Below are 25,823 nucleotides of genomic sequence, written 5' to 3'. Positions count from 1 at the left end.
ACAATGCCTACTGTGTATTTCTTTAAAGTTGTCATCTCGAAAGAGGCATAATTATAAAAAAATAATATCACAAGACATTTGATGTCACTGTCAAGAGTCACAAAATAACTTTAGTAAATGAAATGTTCTCGTGTTCTAGTACTGGATTAAACTTTACCAGGACTTAGGTGTTGACTTGATTTTGTCCATGAACTCTTTCAGAAGTCAGCTCTCCAGTCACCCAGTCTGTGAAAGGGCTTCATTTATCAAGAGTCTTCTGAAGAAAAGTGCGCCAGGAGGCTGGCTGCGATAGCCTGAGGGAGCCACTGCCAACGGCCAAGGGGCCTGCTCTGCCAGGACAGGGAAACTGCTGAGGAGACGGCCAGCAGCCTGTGGTTTGGTTTCAACCCCAAGTATAGGCTATGCGTGCTCCTTCAAGCCCTCCTCCCACCCCCAATCACCTGGTTTGGCTAACCAGTGACTATATCACAAATAATGGGAAAAAAAATTGAGAAGGGCCTGTGACAGTTACCAATAAGGACAGTGTGAAGGCATACTCAGTCTTCCTTGATCACTTTCCCTTTGGTTTAGGTAACACAGAAGAATAAAAGGCTGACACAATACTGACTTTACTGAAGAATGTAATGAAATAAACTGAAGGAAAAAAGAGGAAGATAGTGGAGACACAAAATTTTTATGCCAAAATTATGAACAGAAGTCATTTAAAAGAAGAGAAATATTCTACAACAGATGAAGAAAGTTTTAATTTCTTTTCACATTAAACATCGTATACCACAATCAGCTAACAGAAATTACTGTAACATTGGTCAAGATGACATAAAACTAAGGATAAATGTCTGTTATGAGGAAACCTCATTTAATGTCAGTGATGATGTCAGATACTATACTTTTCATAAGAAATAATTTATCTTGAAGAGAATGTAAATAAGTCAGATCAAGGAGACATGCTGAGGTTTTAATAAAGAAGAAAAGCTTTGCCTTTCCCAGAATGCTTAAAATCCAGGACAATTTAGGTAGAAGACAGGAATTAAATACCAAGTGCTAGGAGGGTCACAGGCCCGTAACTCAGGCTGCGTTCACAGGACTGAACCTCTGTAGCCCTCACCTTTCAGTGAGTGAGCTACTGTTTCTGGTGGAGGGATCTTCACTGGGATGTGGTATTGATTTTAACCATCAAGCAGTCCAAATAACTATTTTAAAAAGGGACAGCTGAGTATTTTCATGTACACACTATTAAGGCATCTACATTTTTGGTGTTTTCAGTATATAATTTTACTGCTATTTTTTATTCTTTTTTCATTTTGCACAACAATGATATTAGGTATTAAATGACGTTTCTTTCTCTACTAATGATCCAGTTTATCCATTTTGCAAACTCCAAATTGCAGTCTTGTGAAGGGAAATTTATAATATGGGAACACATAGAAAAATACATAGAAAACCAATAGGGAATGTGGTTAGCCATCATAAAATTTCAATAATAATTTAACTGATAGTCTTTAACTTTGGAAAAACAGAATAATTAGAATTAAAATAGGTATTAAAAATAATTACCAGTAGTTTATATTAGGAAAGAATACAGCCATAAATGGCTTAATTGCCCAATTAAGTAACTACCAGATTCTTCTTTAGTCAACACTAACAGAATTCACATTTGAGCCAGTCAACAAAGCATATAAATATTTAACATCTCTTGAACAGAACATCTTAGTGATAACAGAGACTACGTAATTCTACCCATTGTCATGACTGTGCACAAATTAACCAGGTTAAATATCAGAGATACACTGGGAATCCTCCCAAAACTAACAATAGAATATTCAACAAATTTTCTTAAAGATTCAGAAATAAAAATTGAACAATTATAACATGGATGAGACAGTATTTAAACAACTATCAACCTAATCAAAGACCTTTAAAATTACCACCAAAATGCACTATGATATTTTTTTATTTAGTGTACAGAAAGAATCTATAAGTACAGGTTGCAGAAAGAAAATGTTTAGTGCTATTTACATTCATTTTAAAACTCTGCTCTATACAAATTTAATTCTGATCAGTATGAACAATATTTTTGTAGATCTACTGCATATAAAGCCTTTCCATCAAAGCATTAACAATGAATAAAATAACCTGATCACCTTTAAACGAAGCTGACTGAAACCATTTACACTTACTGCTTGTAAGGGCCGTGGACACTCATTTCAGTACAGGACATTACATCAGCCTGCAACTTCATTTTTATAAAGGCTAGAGTTATTTATATGGAATATTGTTCTATATACTACACGCCAATCTATATTTAAGTTCTATAGTTAGGTATTTTATGAGGTTTTTATTAAATATATTCTACACATATTCGCAATTTCACCCAGGAAGAATTTCTTCCCAGTGAAAAAATATAAAATCTTTTATATCTTTTTTACAGGTTTAGATGAAACTAGCTCATGCTTTAGCGCTGTGCAAATTGTTTTTAGCATATCAATTTTTAAATTATCGGTACAAAACAAAAGAATGGCATCCCTAATCAAGTATGCCTTGAAAATCAGCTTTTGATTTTAATACAATTGCAAGCACTAATACCCAAGGCAAACTACATAAGGAAACAAAATTAGTCCTATGGAGAATTTTTGATTTTAAGAATTCATCTGAGCTCTCTCTCATTAATGATGAAGTATGACACGGGACACAGAGATGAGCAATAATTACGGAAAATTGAATTTGCTGATATTCAAATACATAAAAGTGGTGAATCAATGAGGTTTTCTAATATTTCTGTGCAATCATGGAAATCTAGAAGTGACTGGAACTACCCCCCGCGTTAAGGCTAAGACGCGCGCGTTCCCTCTTGTGCTGTGTGAACAAGCCCCCAGTCAGTCTGACTGGAGTGCACGTGTGAAGGAAAAACAACTAGCTTCACGAGCCCTCTGCTGAGCACTCCCAACAACAGGCACACTGTGTCTTTCCACTTGTTGCAGTGAGAATAGCCGAGCTCAGGGCAGGATTCTGTGCCAGTGCAGCCGCCATGGCTGACTGCGGTAGAATTCACCCAACATTTTAGTTTCTTTTCTATTTTTTCCTCTCATGTTGGCCCAGCAATTAACTTCATTAATTGCTGAATGTCTTCCAGTGTGGATTTGCACATGAGTATTTCTAGGTACCATAAACCATGTTATAAATTCTGCTGATGAAGAAAATAATTGTCAATGATTTTTAGTGCAAAATTGCATTTGGAACACTTGATTTTGTTAGTTCTGGTGATGAAAACCTTTGTGGCAGGAAAATGGTTTCTGCTATGAAAAGTCACTTGTTAACTTTTCCCCTGGAGATTGACTTGCATTCAAAAATCAATTTAAATTTATATTTTAAAACTGCTTAACATAAACAAAACTACTAGGAATAAAAGTCATAGTGAAAAATGTCCTTGGTTCTTTTTACTTTCATGAGAGAAGATGACAGTGTCCACGTGGTGGTTGAGGTCCATGGGTCTACAGGCAGACGCTTCCTGAAGGTTCTGAAGTGATGCCAGGTCACCCCTGGCCCGGCAGCATGAAAGACAAAGACCACGCCACACGCGCCAGGTAGACCGCTTACAGGATGACACAACAGTTACTCTCTCCAGTCTTTTCACGATTCCTCTGACCTAGGGAAGTGAAGAGAAGCCTTGTTTATAAAGATGCTTGGGGGAAGCAGAGGGATTCCAGCGTAATAAGAAACAGGGATTTTTTTTTTTGCTTAATGTTGGCTTTTTTTTTTTTTTTAAATTAAAAGGCTATAATAAATACCCTTTTAGTTTTAGCCTGTTTCCAAAATGCCTGGTTATCTGCTTAGCGAGCTCTGACCATACACTATGAGAACATCCTGTCCTCAGAATGTCCAAGAGAACTGGAGCCATTTGTGAACGCCTGCCTCTGTGGCGCAAGGCAGGAAGCTCCCAGCACACAGCTCACCTTGGGAGTTTGGCTCTGGCAAGGTCTCTCTGGCCACCAAATGCATCACTGTTGTTTTGCCAAAAGGAAGCTTTAATGCTGTGTGAAAAGAAGACAGTTTGTTACACATACATCAACCTACTGGAATCACTCACCAAAATTGAGACCACTTTAAAAGCTGACTGCCTTCTGTATGACTTCCCCAACAGACAGCACTTCTTACTGGATACAGCATTTATTACATAATGAAATTAGGTTAATATTATCAGAAGCAATTTTTATAATTCAGAAATTATTTAGCTATGACTATTAGTTTGACATATAAAAACATAGTGTAAGGAAGGGGAAAGAGAAAATACATAATTGCTTAACCTAATTTTATTTAGTCACCTAATAAAATTCCTGCATCAAAGAGGTCACCACAATGTAGAAATAGAAGAAATGACATATTAATGATTTTAAACATAATAATAATAATTTTATATTTTCAACCTTATATTCTTCTATTAGAAAACAATTTTCTTTAAAAGGTTATTTTAAATAAATGAATCACTGTTTGGCATTATTAGTAATCACTGTTTTCTATTCAAGCCTTTAAAAGGTTTTTCTCATTTATAAGTAACGATTTTTGTTATAAAATATTTCAGAAATAGAGTAATAGAATACACCCATGTACCTATGAACCAGTTACACAAAGTAAATCCCTTTGTCATTCTGTGTATACAGTGAGAAGCAGACAGTGCAGCTGCGGCCTGGAGTTGTTTCTGCAGTTGCAATGTTCTAGTTCTGAGTTTCAATCTACTCCCCTCACTTGGAATTAAAGGCAGGCTCAGATCAGTACCCAACAAGCTCGGTCCTCCTGCTACCCACTGTTTAAATCTTCCCTATAGGATGATGGTTAAGAAGAGCCCTAATAATCTTCAATATTCCTAATATTTCATATGATCAACATGACTTTCCATCTTATTTAACGCTAGCCAGCCACTATACAACACTTCTAATTATATACTGAAACGTTCTATCTATCTGTCATAATAATCATTTGCATTCATCTGCTCCAGCCCTTATCACACAGTATTTTAACAGTGAATTTTATCGGCTTCTACTCTCTAATACCAGAGTACCTTGAAGGAAGAGATTCTATCTTTTTCAATCCTGTATCTTTAACTGTTTAGCACTGTTGTCACATAAGAAATAAATAGATGCTGAATGAGTGAGTGAATGAATGAAAAGAGCCTACCTTGAAGGAAGATCAGATTAAACATTTCAATTGTTAGGTTTAGAGGAAAAAACTCATGACTATATGTATACAAAGATACATTAAGGTAGATCACTTCCTCTGCCTACAAATTTCCATTGATAATTATAATGTATGTGAAATACTGGTACTTAAAACCAAATTCTGCTCATGGTAGAAAATGCACCCCCATGAGGGGGCACTATTGAGCCCCATCTCTTCATTCACACGTGAAGAGCAGTAAAAACTAACAGTGTGTAATAGGTACCAAGCACTGTTCTGAGGCACTGTGGTTATTCTACCTTACTGATGAAGAGACCGCAACACCAGGACAGAGAGCAGGCAAGGAACTGGCTCGAGGTCACGGAGCCAGTGAGCAGTGCAGCTAAGCTCCCACACGGACAACCCGGCTCTAAGGCCTGCTCTTCCAGTCGCTATGCTTCACTGGTTCTCTAACATGACTCGCTGACCTGCATGTCTGCATGATTAGCAATTCCATCAATTACAGTCAAAATGAAAAACATCCCTTCAATATTATATGTGAAAATCCACCATCATAAACTTTGCCGAGTTTGTGTCTGGATTTAACTTAAAAATATGACATCTAAATTACATTATCCAGAGGTAAAATTAAACTACATTTATAAAATAATAAGTGTGGATTCCCATCTGTAATGGCTTAAGAGTTTATTTTACAAGGTGGTAAACACTTAAGCATAGAGCTGAAATTAGAACGCAAAATGCAAAAAAGTAGACATACCAAAAACTAGGCAAAATTCATAGAGTTTGAAATTGTATGTTTTTAGCAAAACCAGACATGAGCATCTAAACAAACAAATGAGTGATGCTGCTGCAAGACAGGCACTAAGTCCCATTACAAAGGTGACCATTACCTCCTAACGTGACATTTCCGTGCAGAAATCTTCCTTGATAAATAAGGCGTAGAATATTTGGACTGCTGACCTGCTCTTCTTCCCAGTCTGAAAAGAACCAGGGAATTGTTAGGTGCATTTCAACATAAAATTAAGGCATTATCACACTGTTCTAAAATTCTGATCCCATTCAGATGAAGAGTATCACAGAGGACACCTGGAGCTTCCTGCTAACTGGAATAATCACGAGTCTCATAAGCACTGTTCTCGCTGCTCCTCACTACACAGAAGGAACTGCTTAAGATTAGTCTTTGCTTCTTAAAGAACACTAAAATGTGCCCGAACACAGTCCTGAAGTTTAAAAACTAAAACAAATGAGTTGGGGAAAGTCTAATCTTAGTTAAAAAGAAGTCAGTTGAAAATTAATTTTAATTATCAAAATAACAAAACATCGCAATATTCCAGTATCTGTACCTGTTAAAACATATATTTGAGGCTGGGAACAGTAGGTTTAACAAAGATTTTTAAAAGCATTAGCATATTGGTAAAGAGCATAACAACAACAACAAAAAATTATACCTCAGTAACTAGAAAATTAAAATTTTAAAAAGCAGAACAGTGTCTACTTTTTCATAATGTGGATAACTTTATTGTTTTTAAGCCAACTGATAAACATTACAGAAGATACAATTTTAGTTCACTTTACCCAAAATTCTCAGAATGAACTTGAAAAGCAACGGATATCAAAAGGTACAAGTATGAAATCTAGGATCATGTACAAAGACAATCGAAAGGCAACTGGTGTGTAGAATGGATAACAGAATACTTCAGTTTAGAGTATAACTTACCTTATTATGGTAAAATACGGAATATGATTCTGTCAAAATAGCGGCCTGAGGACACTGTATCATGACAAAGTATGGGGTCAGTAATTTTCACTGCCTTGTAGATACAGAATTTTAAGTTGTGATTTTGATAGAGACTTGAGAATCCCATCATCACCTTTCTTAAGAGTTCTAGCATCATGTGTGTGTTTCCTACAGAAGTTCCTGCTTTCATGAGATAACTGTCAACACAAAAACTAGTTTAAAACACTCCCAAGAGCAAGTGACAGAAGATAAAGGAGGTGAGTGGAGGGCTCTCCCTTTTGCGTTGTTTTGACTGTTCAAGATGATGGAGTGAGTCTGATACCACCAGTGCCTGTAGGTGACTCAGCATGGCGGGAAAGGAGAGATGAGCCCCAGCCCTACCCCCAGCCTCTCCCCCATCCATCCCCCTTCAGTGCCCTCTGACTCCCATGGTCCCAGGCCCCTCTCCTCCAGAAGGAAAACCAAATAAGTTGTTAACACTTTGGTATGGATTACTTTGAATTCATCACACCCAAGATTATTATGAGTAGAATATTTCCTTTAGCATTGTTCATTGTGTCAATAAATTAGGAAAACTCAGCAGTGGCCACAGGACTGGAAAAGGTCAATTTTCACTCCAATCCCCAAAAAGGGCAATACCAAAGAATGTTCAAACTATCACACAATTGCACTCATTTCACATGCTAGCAAGGTAATGCTCAAAATCCTTCAAGTTAGGTTTCAACAATAGGTGAACTGAGAACTCTCAGATGCACAAGCTGGATTTAGAAATGGCAGAGGAACAGGAGATCAAACTGCCAACATCCACTGGATCATAGAAAAAGCAAGAGATTCCAGAAAAACATCTATTTCTGCTTCACTGATTATGCTAAAGCCTTTAACTGTGTCAATCACAACAAATTATGGAAAATTCTTAAAGGGATGGGAACACCAGACCACCTTACCTGCCTCCCTCCTGAGAAACCTGTATGCAGGTCAAGAAGCAACAGTTAGAACCTGGACATGGAACAACAGATTGGTTCCAAATTGGGAAAGGATTTTACATCAAGGCTGTATACTGCCACCTTGCTTATTTAACTTATATGCAGAGTACATCATGTAAAATGCTGGGCTGGATGAAGCATAAGCTGGAATCAAGAATGCCAGGAGAAATGTAACTAAGATCATGGCATCCACTCCCATAACTTCATGGCAAATAGATGGGGAAACAACAGAAACAATGACAGACTTCACTTTCTTGGACTCCAAAAATCACTGCAGATGGTGACTACAGCCATGAAATAAAAAGACACTTGCTCCTTGGAAGAAAAGCTATGACGATCCTAGACAGCATATTAAAATGCAGAGGCATCACTTTGCTGACAAAGGTCCGTATAGTTAAAGCTATGGTTTTTCCAGTAGTCATATATGGAAGTGAGAGTTGGACTATGAAGAAGCTGAGCGTCAAAGAACTGATGCTTTTGAACTTTGGATTTGGAGAAGACTTAAGTCCCTTGGACTGAAAGGAGATTCAACCAGTCCATCCTAAAGGAAATCAGTCCTGACTATTCATTGGACTGAAGCTGAAGCTGAAGCTTCAGTACTTTGGCACCTGATGCAAAAAGCTAATTCACTGGAAAAGACCCTGATGCTGGGAAAGATAGAGGGCAGGAGAAGAAGGAGGCAACAGAGGATGAGATGGTCGGATGGCATCATTGAACCAATGGACATGAGTTTGAGCAGACTCGGAGACAGTGAAGGACAGGGAAGCTCCGCACGCTGCAGTCCATGAGGTCTCAGAGTTGGATACACCTTAGCCACTACACAAACAACATCACTCTCAGACATTTGAAAATGCTTTTCACAGTCTTACTTATCTATCCTGCCTGGCTGTGAAGACAATCCAGTATTCTAAGTTTAGTTACTTCAGCTCTTCTGAAATTCCTTATCTATGACCTTTAGCTCCAGTATCTGATTCAGGAGCTAGTATTGACTTGTTCCTTGGTTATCAGCAAGAAGAAAGACCCAGTCATTTCAAAGTATTTGTCTACAGCATTGTTTCTCAAACTCAGGTCTATGAGGTTCTTTGGGTCTGAAAGTCCTCATCAAGAGTTTTTAGATTGTGTTTTCATTTTAATGATAACCTGGATGAGATTATCTAGATAATTCAAATTATTACCTTACAACCAAGTACAGCCTTGGGACTTTAGTGCTCATGTATGAGTTTAAGCTTATGACTGTACTGGTACCAAGCAGTACTTCTTTAATTGTCAAGAGGTTAACAAGAAAAGAACAAAGGTCGACTTAATACATAAATGACACGTTCCTGTCAGTGAAGGCTGAATGACAATTTGGTACACTGTGTGAATGAAGGGTCTGTGGTAAATCCACACACAACTGGGTTCTCATATAGCCAGTGGGCGAAGAGGCACGCCATACTCCACAGTACCATATCCATGGGGCAAGCAGTGAGTGAGTTTTAGCAAAAATATGCCACGTGGCACATTAAAGTTGTTAATTTGAACATTACTGGTTTTAGAGCTATATTTGCATTTTCTTTGTAGATCTGTTTTAGTTTTATGGTCTATAGAAGTTAATAAGGATTAAAGACTTTCTTCTAAAAGAGTTTCATATAACAGTATTTTCAGTTGAGCAGTACTGATCTAATTGATTCATTTTGCATACACTGTGTTCTTTGTTAATACAAGTCTTGTGCTTTAAAAGTACAAACTGTTTTGGTTAGCTCCTCTGTCCATGGGATCTCTAGGCCAGAACACTGGAGTGGGTAGCCTTTCCGTTCTGCAGGGGATCTTCCCAACCCAGGGATCGAATCCAGGTCTCCTGCATTGCAGGTGGATTCTTTACTGTCTGAGCCATCAGCGAAGTCCAGTAAAATTAGTGAAATCAGCACAAACAGTCGTATCACTAGGTACATGCAATTAACAGGATCAAAATGACTTGGGTTAGCTTCACAGGAAGAGCATAAGTTGAAGACTCGTTTGAGGACGGCACGAGTCTTATTACATGGAAAAGAACCAGAGAAAGGATTTCTCTCTCTCTCAAACACACACACACACACACACACACACACACACACACACACACACACACACGCACACACTCCAAAATTCTGTCATGGATATTGGCTTGAAAATGCAAAGCATAAATGGATTTTATACCTTCTTGACCTTGGAGTAGTTCAGAAAACACAGGAAGTGACATGAATGAGATATTCACTTTCTGTCAAATGCAGGTTGTATACAGAATAGACCAAAAATAAAAAAAATGTGTTATAATTTGTTAGTTTTTCTTTGTTTTTACTTTGTGCTTTGGTGTAAAGAGTTACTGATATGAAAGTGTCTGTGTGTGTTAGCTACCTTGTGTTTTCCTTTAAAAGATAATTTTCTTTTACATTAAAACAGCTGTAAGGCCACCCAGCGACCTGATGCCCAGGCTCCTTTACCATTCTGCAGTGAGGGAGCTGAAAGGCCAAACCCAGCAGGGATGTGGCAGCCCCTTCCACTTTAAGCCGTGTACCCTCAATCATTTGCTTGTTTTCTTGTATTTTACTTCAACTTTTTCAAAGTGTCTGTGAAACAAGGCAGGGCATAAAGAATCAACATTATTCATTCTCAAGAGAAAACCACCACTCACCCATCGGCCAGTTGTCATACACGTGCTTTGCGATGTCAGAAGCAGAATCATTAGGAGAAAACAGGAACTCTTTCGTTTTCCCGCTTACCAAGATGAGGCGCAAGTTTATCTGAAAGAAGATAATGATTCTTTTAAAGTCTTAACATTTTTAAAGTAAAATAACGACTTTTCATTTCAATCACATTCTCAATTATTACTAATGCCATTTTCTGTTTTTTATTTACTTAAATTCTGAAAAGATTCTTTTTAAAGGTCTGGAATTTGAGACATGATTTTATTTTCATTATTTAATACATGTGTGTGTGTGTGTGTATTTACCATATAAATGAACAAAGGGAAAGCAAAATTCATTATGCTTTTAAATTTACTCCAGCAATGTTCAGAACTGGACTTTTACAGGTTATCACTATAACTATAAAATATTCATTTTCCATTGAACAGCTAATACAAGCTGTTACCCTGCAGATCACATCACTAAATAGGAAAAAAAATTCAGCTGCTAATATGCTTCTTAGAAAAAAGGAAGAGAAAAAATGAACTATATATAACTTTTTATCCTATAAAAATCATTCAAACCTAAACAAATTAACCAGAAACTAATTTTGAAGAACTTTATTAGTTAATTGGAAGAGTCAGTAACAGCAGTTCCTTTAATCCCAATTACATGATCATTCACTTTCGTGGAGCTCTGTGTAACAAAGAACACAGATGCACCCTCAGTGGAAAACCTGAGATGGACAGTTGAATTAACATTTTTGAGAGCCACTCGATTTACAGTTCCAAGCCAATATATATTTGCTTATACCATTCTTAATATAGTTTCCAAAATGTTCACTTTAAAATTTTTATCTTTGTCCATAATTAACAATTTTTTTCAGCAACAATATTCATTCATCTCCCTTACAAGTTATAGATATATAGGTGAGGTTTTCTATACCTATAAGGCCTGTTATATGAGAGGAGATAACACCTTCTTAAAAAAGAAGGGCACAGCCAGAGCCCAGCTTCTCTACACACAGAGCACAGAGACTGCCAACGCACCAGGTCACCCAAGCTCTCCTCCTCAGTTACTGACATCTTTCTATTATCATTAAAAACCCAGTAAACCTGTAAGATGACACAGTCTACAGTGAATAAACTGGAATCTACTGCAGCACCACCAAGATACCAGTCACTCATTTACCATCCGCCACCAGCACAGCCACTGCTGTTCCCAGCACCTCAAATCGCCACTTAGAAAAGGAACTGATAATTATAAAATATCTCCTCTCGCAAAATGCTATACACACCCACCTCTGCATTCAACGGGATGTAACTGGATTTCACAGCAGATGGAGCAGAATCAGGTTCCAAATTAGAAACTGTATTCTAACTGCCCTGTACCCTATTATCTCAATTTTTAAAGTATTTCAAAAGATAAAAGAAGTCAGGTGAAAAGCCCTTTCGATATGACCTGTGAGAATTTTTGCTGCCTTTCCTAAATAAAATGAAATCATACCAAAGAACTTAATACAGGAAGAGGTCTGATGAAACAACACTGTTGGAAAGAAGTAATTTGATCCGGAACCGTAAGTTCCATTAGAATAAAATTCAAGGGAGGATTTACAATAAGGATTCAGTTGTAAGAAAGCACCACCTTCTTTCTTTCCCACAACAAATGAGTAATGGGTGACTGCTAAAGCAAGGAGCCTACTGTCTACATAACACAGTGTGAATTTTAGTTCTCACACATACATCACTATTTAACACTGTCTCTTTATGTGTGAATATGGGTAAATATCTATTTGCTTTGAACTTACAAGGAATCTTTTAATAGCTTCAAACTACTGCGGAAAGGCCCTTCAGCCATTAATGCCCAAGAAATTATGCCCTTCAAAATGGGTCAGCCACATGTCTGCTTCACTCAGAAAGAAATATAATTAAATCCAGGCTTCCTAAGAGTTATGTAAATAATAGGAACCTACTATTTCCTGGGATCAACTTTTAAGTTAAAAATTAGTTTCTACTGAGCTTTTATTCAAGTTTTAATATTTTAAAATAACAAAAATAGGAGAAGAGGACTTAACCATTATTTTCCACAAAGGTTACACTGACACATACTTTTAAATTTTCCCTAATATCCATCAGCAAGAAAATGGAAAAATAAATGATAGTGCATCCCTATCATGGAAGCTTCCTACAATCACTAAATGACATGAGATACAGACCTATATGATTTGATGTGGAAAGACATCCACAATGCATTAAACAAAAAATAAAACACACACCTCCACCTCATAAATACATAATGCTAACTGCATTCATGCTTCGAAGTTCTCGGCTTTTCCTATTTTAAACCTGATACAATCACTGTCACTAATTAGCTCTTTCACATTTCAAAATCAACGGTCTAACAAATTTATGTTTATCAAGATGATCAGAATGTTGACAACTTTTGGCCTGTAGATGTGCCTGACACAGTTAACTTTTGTTTTAAACGTTTACAGGTGGACATGAACTTTTCAGTTTGACATATATACTCCCAATTTACTCACGCTGGTCTGCTTTATACACTTATACTTGGGTGGCCACAGAAATTAAGTTTATAATTCATGGTACAGTTTCAAAGTGGCTTTGAGCTACACACTGAGAAGAAAAAAAAAAAAAAAGAGTAAATCTTGAAGCAATCATCCAAACATCTAGCTATATAGGTTGGTCAGTAGTTAGTTGTTCTTATAGTATAGTTAGGATTTCCTCAGTGGGTAAAGAGGGCAATGCAGGAGACAAAGGAGATGTAGGTTTGATCCTTGGGTCAGGAAGATCCTCTGGAGAAGAAAATGACAACCCACTCCAGTGTTCTTGCCTGAAAACTCCCATGGACAGAGGAACCTGGTGGGCTACAGTCCATGGGGTTGCAAAGAGTCGAATACCACCGAGCAACTAAGCAAGCACATTATAGGTAGAATCTATCACGCTTATTCAGCTTAAATGTCAATTACAGCTCCTCTCAGTAGACGTACAGCAATCCCTAAAAATGTGAGCTAGTTTCTTTAGAAAGATTAAGTATTAATTATTTAAATACTTTTTAATGAAAGACCTTTTTTCTTCTTTGAACCCAAGGTAAGTCAACCTATAAAATACCTTAAAAGAATCTCTGCTTGTGAGGTACTGGGATTCTCAACACATCAACAGTGGGTTACAAACAACACTCTTATTTACAGCTTAAAATGTGATATACTCATATACATACTCATCTAAAAACAAAACTGTTCATCAGGACTCTGAATGACTTGATAGGAGATGGAGTTCTTATCACGGAATAACACACCCAAGGGATGGCACTTAGACCATCCAAATGAATGATACACATTTTATAATTACTTTGGAGGCAAAACAAATCAAAACAAGACTATCAGTGAAGCAGAACTACCATGATCATTTCCTGTAAAGCCAATGGAAACAAAAGAAGCTCTTTCATGCATATAATTTCAAGTTTTTGTTTTTGTTTATTTTTTTTAGATTTTCAGTCAAACTTATTGTGATTCCCATTTGTTGGATTATATCGATTTGGAGAAATCTTATCTACAGCTTAATTCACTCAACAATTTGTTTTGAGTAGGTCAGGATGGAAAAAAATAAGAGGAAAGAGGGGGAATGGAAGATGGGATTAACTGGAACAGCCTTTGGAAATAAAACAGGAGATTATTGAGATGGACCATGCCCTCTGAAGAAATATAACTGTTTTTCACAAAGAGATCAACGCACTGATCAAAAGGGGAACTCCTGACTTCGAGAGTCTCTGAGGAGCAGAGTGAGTCCTGGGACACACAGGGGAGGGCTCTGCCTACACCTTTGTGGGGCTCATTCCTGCCTGTTTTTGCTAAAGGACAGGTAAGTGGCCAGTGGGAAAGAGATCAGACTTTCTTCGAAAATCACTTTTAAAAAGTTCTCAATTTATCTCAAGGGGATGATATCGAGTTTTTAAAAAAAAAAAAGTCAATTCAAAAGATGACGTGGCATATATGATTCCATTTATACAATATTTTTGAAATTACTAAGTAAGAGATGGAGAGCAGTGGTGGCCGGGTTCTAGGAAGAGGGGAAGAGAGAGAGCGCGGCTGTTTCTATAAAGGGACAATAGGGATCCTCGGGGTGGAACTGAAACGCGTGCTGCTGGAAAGCGGCCTGTGAATCTGCACAGGACTACATATGCACAGACACTAATGAGAGCACGCTAAATTGGAGAGCTCCGAACAGAGCCTGTGGATTTTATCAGCGTCCATTCCCTGAGGCTACTGAACTAGTTATAAGATGCTAGCTATCATTAGCGAAAACTAGGTGAAGGGTGCACGGGATTTCCCTGTATTATTTCTTTCTATCCCATGTAAATCCATAATTATCTCAAAAAGATTATTTTAAAAAATTAAGAGCTTGACTTCCTAAAAATGTATACAGTATTGTATGTTTGTCTTTACTTATGTTTCTTATTTTTATGAAGGTGAATAGTGCTTTTTAAAAAATAACCCTGTATCAAAATAGGTACTTGATCTAGAGTAAAAATATAAACTATCAGTGACTTAAGGTATGAGGCTGAAAATAGATAAATTTTTTTTTCTCTAGACCTATGGACTTAAATGGCATGTTTTGAATTTCTGTTAACTGCATGTTAAAGAAAAATGGAACTAAGGAGGAATATGTTCATGTTTCTACACAGGACTGATTAAAAACAAATTATTCAAATAACTGCAGTGCTTAGATATGATAACTACATATTCATAAACTTTCTTTTAGTTGTTCATTTATTCAGACATTTTCTGAAACAGATACAGTGCTTGGTGCCTGATTACAAAATATTTAACGTGAAACTTCTGGAGATTTCATACCCTGGAAGCTAGGAGGCATACAAACAACTGAGTGTGGAGGAGGGGGTGGCTACAAGGTGCTCAACAAGTGTTTGCCAAATGAATATAAAAGAGAAAAGAAAGGAGAACCTGTGAGTTGGAGATTCCAGGGTAGGGTGTGTAATGTCCAGTGGCCAGAAGTAAAACCTCGACTACCCATGCACCTAGTTGGTACTCAGTCTAGCGGACTCTGATGCTATCACCCACATCTCAGAGTCCTGGGAACAACAGGAGAGATATTAGCAAGTGGGAGGCTGAGTGCTGAACCCAGGGCACCGCCACCACCAATACCCGCTTTGTGCCACCCAGCTCAAGTGACCGGGGGCCCAGGCAAACTCCTCAGCAAGGTCTCCGTGATTATCCTGTCACTCCAACCCCTCTTGCCCCACCATGCCCCAGTTGCATGGACCTTCTTTCAGGGCCTCAAGCTGCCAAGCTCTTTGCCTCAAGGCCTGCATCCAGGTTGTTCCTTCGGCTGAAATGCTCGCTGCCCCACTCCAATCCACACACTCTGGGCTCACATGTTTGAGAGGGGATGGCATAAAAAAATTCCCCTGCATCTAGTCACCCTGGATGAAGTGATAAAACTACATTTTCAAACAAAGAGCAGGAGAAGAATTTCAAAATATAACCGAAGAAGCCAAGAAAGCATTCCTACTTTTTTATTGGAAAGAAGGAGTAATCCTATTTGTGAAGAAGTTGTAAGGCATTCATGAAAACAGATTTTACTTCTATGAAAACACACCTGGATTCTTGTCTCTGAATTTACTTGTATTATGTACTCATAAACTAAGGGGCACTGAGATTTGCTAAATGGATTGAAACTATGGGATCTTTACCTTCTTTTTAACACTTAAAATGATGAAAATGATGTATATTCTAATGTACATGAACTATTAAATCTATAGCAGTAAAAACTCAATGAGATTCCTTATTTTTTAATTGTAGAAACATCTACTCTGACAAATAGGTAAAGGAGAGGTCAAAGAGTCCTCTAGCTTAAGTTCCCAAATAAAATTATCAGAGAACACAAGCCCTGCAACAGACCACAGTGATAAAAGAAAAACAGTTGCCCTGAAGAGGGAAAAAAGAACAAGGCATTTAAAAAATCATCCTATTCTTTACAATATGTCTGTCAGTCAACTGATTATTCAAAAGTGATAGCCAGCTCTCCTGTCCAAGAAGCACTCATTCTGGGCAGCCATGAAGACGACGATTGTCCCCAGCCGCCCGGATCCGCAAGCTTATTCAGCTTGCAGACGGCTCGCGTCGACCTGTGACTAGGGATCCCGTCACTCAGTGGTGCCCCAGAGAGCCATGACCTCATGTGCTCCTGACAGCGAGGTTCTCATTTATAACTGGACGTCTCTGGAACACTCGTCAATTCTTACTTGAATATAATTGCTTTATTACTTATTATTTATTAAATTTTAAAGTCACAATAAATGATTTTACTCAGGATTTGTGTGGCAAATTACTTTGCTGCAAAACTCCACAAAATGAGCAGAAAGTGAAAAAGGCAAACATGATAAATGCGTCCACGTGAGTATATAATGTTCAGTACAACTGCCAGGAAAACAGAGCACAGAAGTCTGCATCTATGCAGGATACGCCACCTGAGCTAAGAATGTCTATCATTTATTAACATCATCACGGAGTGCTCCTCATTCGGGGTGAATGCATCAAGGCTATTCATTTAGAAAAACACAAGACCTGTGTGTTACTGAAGTTGTTACTGAATATAAATCCAGCATCATCAAAACATTTAGCATTACAATACAGAAAGCAAGTGCAATAGCAGCAGATGGCTTCAATTAGATTGTAAACTCCTCAAGGGCAGAAATCACAAAGCCCTGGATCACAGGAGACCCTGGTCCAATTCCTGGGTTGGAAGATCCCCTGGAGAAGGGACAGGCTACCCACTCAGGTGTTCCAGGGCTTCCCTTGTAGCTCAGCTGGTAAAGAATCCATCTGCAATGCAGGAGACCTGGGTTCGATTCCTGGGTTGGGAAGATCCCCTGGAGAAGGGAAAGGCTACCCACTCCACTATTCTGGCCTGGAAAATTCCATGAGGTTGCAAAGAGTTGGATACAACTGAGCGACTTTCACTTTTCTTTCTTTGGATTCCTTCTATGTCTTTACTCCCTTCTACTTCCTCCCACCATCAGCCAGTTTGTTTGTTTTTTGTTGCTGTTTTTTTACAGATTAGGTATCTGCGGCAGCATTACGTATTAAACATCCTAATGAAGGCATGCTACAAGTACTGAACCAACTAATCATGCTCCCTGAAGTGCGTCAATAAAATCACCAGGGGGCCATTAGACAGGAAGAGAAAGAGACCGTGATCAGGACGCTGTCTCTAAGAAGCCACAGCAACACTGAAGAGGTGGCCTGACAGTCCACGTGCTTATTAACAACCCTTATTCCAGAGTTTCAAAGCCCTCTGAACGTCTGCAATCGCTCTACACACTTTTCAGTCTTTAAACTGCTATTATTTTGGTAATTTAAATCGGAATAAGGTAGCCAGAGCATATATGATTAGAAATTATGTGGAAAACAAAACCTTCTGAGCAGTCTTGCTATGCTGCAACACAGCTATTGCACAACACACCTGTATATGTGAATGACTCCTCAAATGAGAATTTAGCAAAGAACTCACAACTCTCTAAGACTCAAACTGCTCACCAAACTACCATTTTGGTCATTTTTGTCGTGCTTGATGTTACTGGTGGTGGTGACAACAAAAAGATTTACTGACTACTTAGCATGTGTCAGAAACTGTGCTAACTTCTACTGCATAAAGCAGACAGTATCTTTATTTTCCAGATGAGCAGACTGAGGCTTAGCTGAGGCTAAACATCTTGCCAGAGTTAAGAGGGAGATTTGTCCGGTTTACTGCACAGCCGGAGGCTGGTTAACAGCCCGACCGCTCACCAGCTGTGACGTCCCAGACACCGTGCCAGCACTTCACCATTCTGGGAGCTAGGTTTGTTCGTTCTAACACCACTGCTACCAACGTGCTTCATACTGCTGAGTTCACAAAATTTATATAAAATCTCTAGATACTCACACCACCCTCATTTTCTCACCTACCCAAGGCACGTGCCTGGTGGCTAGACAAAGGCTTACACACAGAGAATACCCTAACTACTCAGAATCTACTTCAAATGAGACAGTATGTGAAAGTATTCTGTAAACTCTAAAACTTTCTGTAAAAACATAAAATAGCATGTTATTATCCATGTTCCCTGATTAGGGAGGAAGTGATTGTATTCAATGATCTCTAGAGTTCCATTTAAACGTAAAACTGCAAGTTAGAAGAGTTTTTAAGTTTTCCTTTGCCATTAGAAGCTAATTTTAAAAAACAGATTCCCACCATAGGACTATTAGCATTTTTTACACAGTATGATCACACTCTACAGAATTTTTCTTTCTTTTTCTCAAAATAATGTTAAGAATCTCTCCATGATATTAACCATGCATTCAGCAAAAAAAAAAAAAAATTAGTATCTACTATGCAAGTGAAAGTGGAGGGTGAAAAAGTTGGCCTAAAGCTCAACATTCAGAAAACGAAGATCATGGCATCCGGTCCCATCACTTCATGGGAAATAGATGGAGAAACAGTGGAAACAGTGTCAGACTTTATTTTTTTGGGCTCCAAAATCACTGCAGATGGTGACTGCAGCCATGAAATTAAAAGATGCTTACTCTTTGAAAGAGAAGTTATGACCAACCTACATAGCATATTCAAAAGCAGAGACATTACTTTGCCGACTAAGGTCCATCTAGCCAAGGCTATGGTTTTTCCTGTGGTCATGTATGGATGTGAGAGTTGGACTGTGAAGAAAGCTGAGTGCCGAAGAATTGCTGATTTTGAACTCTGGTGTTGGAGAAGACTCTTGAGAGTCCCTTGGACTGCAAGGAGATCCAGCCAGTCCATTCTGAAGGAGATGAGCCCTGGGATTTCTTTGGAAGGAATGATGCTAAAGCTGAAACTCCAGTACTTTGGCCACCTCATGCGAAGAATTGACTCATGGAAAAGTGAGCGACTGAACTGAACTGAATGCACAAACTGGGTATGAAAAGAAGCAAACGGACAAAAGATCACCTGTGAGACGGTGCCATGAAACAGCCAAGACTCTGGAACAGGGAGCTTCAGGGGGGCTTCACTGAAGGCCTCGCTGGGGACCTAGAACAGGAGCCAGAGATCCAAGAGTGGGCAGCAGGACACTCCGGGCAGTGGACCAGCACATATGACGGCTTCCAGGAACAAAACGAAGAACCTGCCAAGTGCAGGGACAGACTAGCGGCTGAGGACGGCTGGCACAAATGAGGCTGAAGAGCTCGCAGGGGCTGGATCCGCTCACACAACCTGCGAGGCGTCTGAGTGTTCACTGTGAAACCACTTAAAAGCTTTAAACAACGAGGCTCATGATCCAAATTCCACTGAAGATCACCTTGACTGCTATACGGATAAGCTGGTGAGATAAGATGAGAGCCCAGACTGAGCCCCGAAGAAAGTTAACAGTTTCAAGCAAACTGAGAGCTGGCAAAGGAAACTGAGAGGGGAGCTGAGGAGACAACACGAGAAGGCTGTGCATGTGGGGCACGTGAACCAGGAGAAAAGTGTGTCAGGGAAGACCAGACGCGCTCCTATTCTAAGTTCTGCTGAGAGGCCAAGTACAACGAAGATAGAAAAGCATTCTCTGGATTTATATCCTACAGATCACTAATGACCTAGAATAGTTCCGGGGCATGCAGCCCATTCTGTGCACAACCCTTGTAAATATTTAATGACTACTTAATTTCCCACTAAGTGAAAATACACTCATTTTTTCCTATAAAAATGAGTTTCCTACATAGGAATTAGATATTTTTAAATTCAATTAAAGAACACGATTTACCTTATTTGAACTAACACTGCTTATAATACAAACTAGGAGGGAGAACTCTTGACACAGGAAAGGGAGGTGCACGAAGGACACACAGGGACCAGAGCCCCTCTGTCTGAAAGGCTGGCTCCTGCGCTGGCACCACCAAGACTGGTGAGTTTCCAGCCTCTACAATCAGGGCCTGAAAGGGCTACTCAAAACACCAGCACCATATACGCCTGGGCCCTTGACAACTCCAGGACAGAGGTTACAGCACCTGGGGAGGAAGGCCCTTCTCAAATAGAGCACTGCTCAGGAAAAGCCTTTCCATCTTTTCACCACCTGGAACATAATGTGATGTCTGGAGTTACCTTTAGACCACCAGACGGAAATCCACAGGCTAAGGAGAGAAGAGCAGAGAGACAGGAGGAGCCTGGTCCCTTGAGAGCAGCCTCAGGCCACTGCACTAACCCTAAATGGTCACCATCCAGATTTCTTGCTGCAGGAAGCATGTAAACCCCTCACTTTTTTAATGCCACTAAGTACAATTCTGCAGTGACGTTAACAGTTAAACATGCCACTAAGTACAATTCTGCAGTGACGTTAACAGTTAAACATGCCACTAAGTACAATTCTGCAGTGACGTTAACAGTTAAACACAATGCTAACAGATTCATGCAATGTTCTTTTCTTTCCTTCCTCATAAAGAGTATAAGAAGCAACCTTTAACACAAGAGGACATCAGAACTACAGCAAACTTCACTGCAGCTAGGAGCGGCCATGTATCTAGTTCCGACCAACGAGACACACGGAAGACTGTCCCAGGTGGCCCAGTGGTAAAGAAGCCACCCGCCAATGCAGCCAATTTGGGTTTGAGCCCTAGGTTGGGAAGATTCCCTGGAGATGGAAATGGCAACCCACTCCAGTACTCTTGACTGGGAAACCCCATGGACAGAGGAGCCTGGTGGGCTATAGCCCACGGAGTTGCAAAGAGTCAGACATGACTGAGTGACTAATTCTTTCTTGCTTCAGAAAAATTATGAATTAAAACACCCAAAACCTGGGAAATGTTTTGCCTAATTCTTTATACAAAATTGACCCTGCTTTTTGAAAACTGACCCTTACAAAACTGGATTTGTTTCAATATGGAAATGGTATAAAAATTAGTCTACCCTTCCATTAATTAATGTTGAGCAAATAAACATTTTTAAAACATTACTATTAGTTCCCAAACTACATGAACTGACCCAACCCAGGGCGAAACAAAACAGCAACTGAAATGTCAATCCAGGGTAACCCAGCACTACAGCAGAAAGCCTGTGTCATCCGTCAGGCACACCGAGCCAACAAGCACCAACACAGACGTGCAGGCCCGAGCACAGCAGCCCAGAGAGGCTCTACCCTACACTGAGAGGCCAGGCGAGTTCATCTGGTACAGAGTGGGTGAGCGGAAGCACCTCTTAAACACACCTGCTTCAAACTCCTGAGATCCTCTCATTTGGACGCCACAGAGCCACAAACATGCATACTTTGAGAGACCATCATGAACTGTCCATCTGCCGTGGATCAAAGGAATCAAGGATATTAAGGTTAAAACTACTCTACCAAGTTAGAAATTTCCTGAATAAATTTGGGAGGCCCAGAAACCCACTGCAAGGCTAAAAACATCTTCATTTTATTCTCAGTTTTCTGAATACTATTTAATCCCCAAACATGTACTACCTTCTCAACTCAGAACCCCAAAACAAAAATTCAGACATTACTGGCATTTCGTGGAAATTCTCAGGAAGTTGTGCTTCCTGAATTGCACAGACATCTAAGTTACTAGATGAGTTCCATACCAGGGCAAACAACTGGCTTTATCATTCACAGGCTGATTAAATGAGAGAGAAGCACTCCGCAGATGGTGTCTGAAAAACTCGCTTAAGGCAATAGGGGAAACCCATATAGCCCTTTCTTAACTTTATTTTCTGGGACCAACTCTTGAAGGGAGATAAGCTCATCATCTTTCAATATACATCAAGTAGCCAGACTCTGCAGGGTGCCATTATAAATATCCTTTATCAAACAATGATGCCTTTAGGATCTATTAGGTAGATGCTCAGGGACGTTTCCCCCAAACTTTCAGGATGCTTGCTAAGAATTCTGCCACTTTTTAGGATTTTTTTTTAAGCCAGCAGACTCTCTGAATTAGAAGAAATAATCTAGAGTTCCCTGGTGGCCTAGTGGTTAGAATTCCAGGCTTTCACTGTCATGGCTGTGGGTTCAATCACTGGTTGGGGAACTGAGATCCCACAAGCCACGTGATGCATCCAAAAAATTTTAAAAAAATAAAGAAAAAATCTATTAAATAAAACACTAGGAATGAAAGCATTTTGTTGACTTTATGAAAAGCACTCCATAAGTATACTGCAATTTTATCAGTATTATTTAATTATGTCAATGTTAGTTATTATGTTCCTATGTATAGAGCTCCTTCTTTCCCTCAGTTAAAGCACTGAAGGTACTGAAGAAAATAATTATGAAATATAATCATGGAATTTAGGGAATTTACTTTTAGAACCAACGAACAGTAAAGAGATTTTATCACAGAAGTTGCTTGTGGTGGCTATCCAGAGAGCTTCTCTCTTGCTACAGGCTGAGATAATCAGTTTTAAACTGCATCTAAAATAAGAGCAACTATGCCATCAAAGCTGACCTCTGGAAATCTTATAACCAAACTCAATTTGGTTATAAAATTTGCTGTTTAGAGGCCTCCATTATTATTTGCTTGGCCTTAGCTAAACTCTACACAGCAGAGACTGCTATAGAGACAGCAGTCTATTGCTGTATAGATCGCTATACAGACAGGTAAATTAGGGGTTATCTATCCCATGCTGTGTTATATCCTGATTCAAGATACGGAACACAAATTATATTAGGGGCATGTAACAATCCTCAGGAGCAAGACAACACCGGGGCAATGCTGCTATGTTATCCCTGGACATTTTGTTCTGAGGACTATTCAATTCCTAGCTACGGTGCAAAATGCTAAACCACTTCAATTTTTACAATCAGACGTAGAAGGTGAATATACACATTTGTCTGTTTTATTCTTTCTAGAATAAAAAAACAAAAGCATTTTCTAGTTTAGAGTTTGAATGTCAATGTGGGGAAAGGCTACTACTAAACAGCTCAGTATGCTATAATGTTAAGAATTAAAGTATAAATTACAATAAATAAATTTCAGTTCCTCTGTTTTATTCTATCTCCTGTTTGATAGATTTGTAGAGGCAGCAGAAACTCTGAATTTTTAAAAATCTGATTTAAGTAATTCAGGCTTGCTCTTGCGATTCACATTTCAGTCCCCTCCCCACCCTTGGGGATGGGAGTATGTGTTGAGAAGGACAGTCTCAGTAACGGTAATAAGAGACTGGGTCTCTCAGGGAGGGACAGGGAAAGGGCCATAAACGAAATTGTTGAAATGTATTAGAAAGGATAGGGTTTCCAGAGGCTTTTGATATTTTAATGTCAACCTGTGATCCAACTCTACAAGCAGAAAGTGATCATAGGAGAAAAAACATCTCCAAACCAACAGAAGATCATCAAGTTTGTTAAAAGGGATATTCAAGTGCAAATCCACAGGTACGGATAATCTTGCACATGGGGCCAATCCCTACTCAGATCTAGAACTAGGTCAGGGTTTTGAGACAAGAGCAGGTAACTGGGTGAATGGCAACCAAATGCCTTCTCTGTAAGCCAGGGATGCCAGTGAAACTTGGATTCAGAGTTTTTAAACTTCTGCTTTTATTCAGTTTAAGGATTATAGAAATATAACTGCTGGCTTGGACTGTTTGCAAATGTTTATTTTTAGCTCTCCATTCACCCTTAACTGCATAAAGAATCGAAAAAACACAAAAGGCGGCAACCGCAGCAAAACAAAACTAAAAAATAAAAAAACAGCCATACTTTACCTCCAGTTCAGATACCCTCATAAACTTTCTAATGCATGATGAAGTCTAAATTTAGACAAAGGAAAAAAGATTCTATCCTATACATCCTCTTCAGTCAGGAAGAGAAAGTTAATAGTATCTGTGAACCACAGGAATTCAGAGACACTTAACATCAATTATTTAAGTAACTACTAACCTATTATAGAGCAAAGGAAAAAAGAGAACAAACTGTTTAGTTCACTGGCCAGAGGTACAACCGTAATTTTCTTCCTTTTCCTTGCAATAAAAAAGGAAGATAGCAACCTAATGATTTCCCACATTAACGCCAATCAATCACCTGAAATATATTTCTCTGTCCAAGAACTATTTTTACGTCTTTAGGCAATTTTCTTAGATTTCAAAGATTGTTATTTATTGAAAACGTTCTTACGTCACATAATCTGTATAAGTGCAATTATGCTCAAAATCTGTGGTCAATGTTTAAATTTGTATATTCTGACAGCAAAGTCAGAACATTTTCTACTTCTTTTTAGAGGTAAGAGAAAAGCTGAGAATGCTAAGAATATTATTTACAGTAGGATTAGAAAAGGAAGTTGCTACACTATGACTTCTTCAGGTCTCAATGTTCATAAGACAAAAGAAAAAAAAACACTTTAATGTTAAACAGCCTTTGAAACGTTAAATTTTTCAGCACCTTCAGTTCAAAACTAAAAGCGGCATAGATACTTGTCTTTATATGCTCTGTATCTGTAAGGTTGATAATGTTAGGTAACTATTGCTAATTTCAACGCTGTAATGATTACTGTGGTTTAAAAAGTCATTCTCATGCATATTTCATTCAGACATATCAAATGTCATCTGTAATATGATCTGTTTCAAAATCATTCAGGAAGAGCAAGTAAACATGACTGACCATGAGTTAATAATTGTTGAAACTGGAATGTGGATACATGGGGACTTATTATACTTCTCTCTCCACTTTTGTCTGCAATTTTTCATAAAACTTAAAATAAGTATTTACAAAATCCCATCTAAGGGACTCTTAATGTTGTAATCTAAAGAAGTTGAGTCAACTGTAAAGCTGGTCATTTAACTTTGGGACAGAAAATGAGAAACTATCATAGCATGAGACAGGAGAGAAAGGCCAAGTAAGGTGTTTTGTTGCATCTGTATCAGAAATCTTGGAATAACCGTTATAGAGTTAACAAGAAATGTAGCCACCAGGGAATAAAATATTCCACCAAATCCATGAACTAAGAAGGATGTTATAACAGTATTTTTACAAACCTGGAAGAAGTTAACCTACCTATTCAGGTAGTCAGAATACTTAATAAAGCAACTATATACTTTGTCCAAGCCATCCCAGATAATCAGTTTATTTATAATAATGAATTGATTAAACTACCAGGGCATTGCAAATTATATCCATTTCTTTCTTCTAAGCAGTTTTTCAAAGTAAACAAAGTAAAACAGGAAAAAAAGTTTTTCAAAGTAAAATAAAATGTGCTCTTCTTTCCACCAGAAAGAGAACTGTAGTGTTTTAAAGTGAAAGTCATTTCAGTTCAGTTCACTTCAGTCACTCAGTCGTGTCTCTTTGCAA

At 38.6% G+C, this 25,823-nt stretch overlaps 1 protein-coding gene across 1 annotated transcript in view; it reads right to left on the bottom strand.

Annotated features, from left to right (window-relative positions):
• Positions 1–718: 718 nt before the first annotated feature.
• The window catches only part of UBL3 (ubiquitin like 3), a 46,777-nt gene continuing 21,672 nt past the window's right edge, over positions 719–25,823 (bottom strand). The window contains exons 2-5 of the mRNA XM_004012146.6: positions 10,541–10,649; positions 6,060–6,146; positions 3,951–4,028; positions 719–3,643 (exon numbers count right to left, since the gene is read on the bottom strand). Of these exons, the coding sequence (XP_004012195.1) occupies positions 3,591–3,643; positions 3,951–4,028; positions 6,060–6,146; positions 10,541–10,649 (327 nt within the window). The 3' untranslated portion in view covers positions 719–3,590. The remainder of the gene's footprint in view (positions 3,644–3,950; positions 4,029–6,059; positions 6,147–10,540; positions 10,650–25,823) is intronic.

The sequence above is a fragment of the Ovis aries genome, chromosome 10 (assembly GCF_016772045.2).
Source record: "Ovis aries strain OAR_USU_Benz2616 breed Rambouillet chromosome 10, ARS-UI_Ramb_v3.0, whole genome shotgun sequence".
In the NCBI taxonomy this organism is placed as follows: Eukaryota; Metazoa; Chordata; class Mammalia; order Artiodactyla; family Bovidae; genus Ovis; species Ovis aries.
Note: the sequence above shows the minus strand (reverse complement) of the source record. Positions and strands in the feature narration are given on the sequence as shown.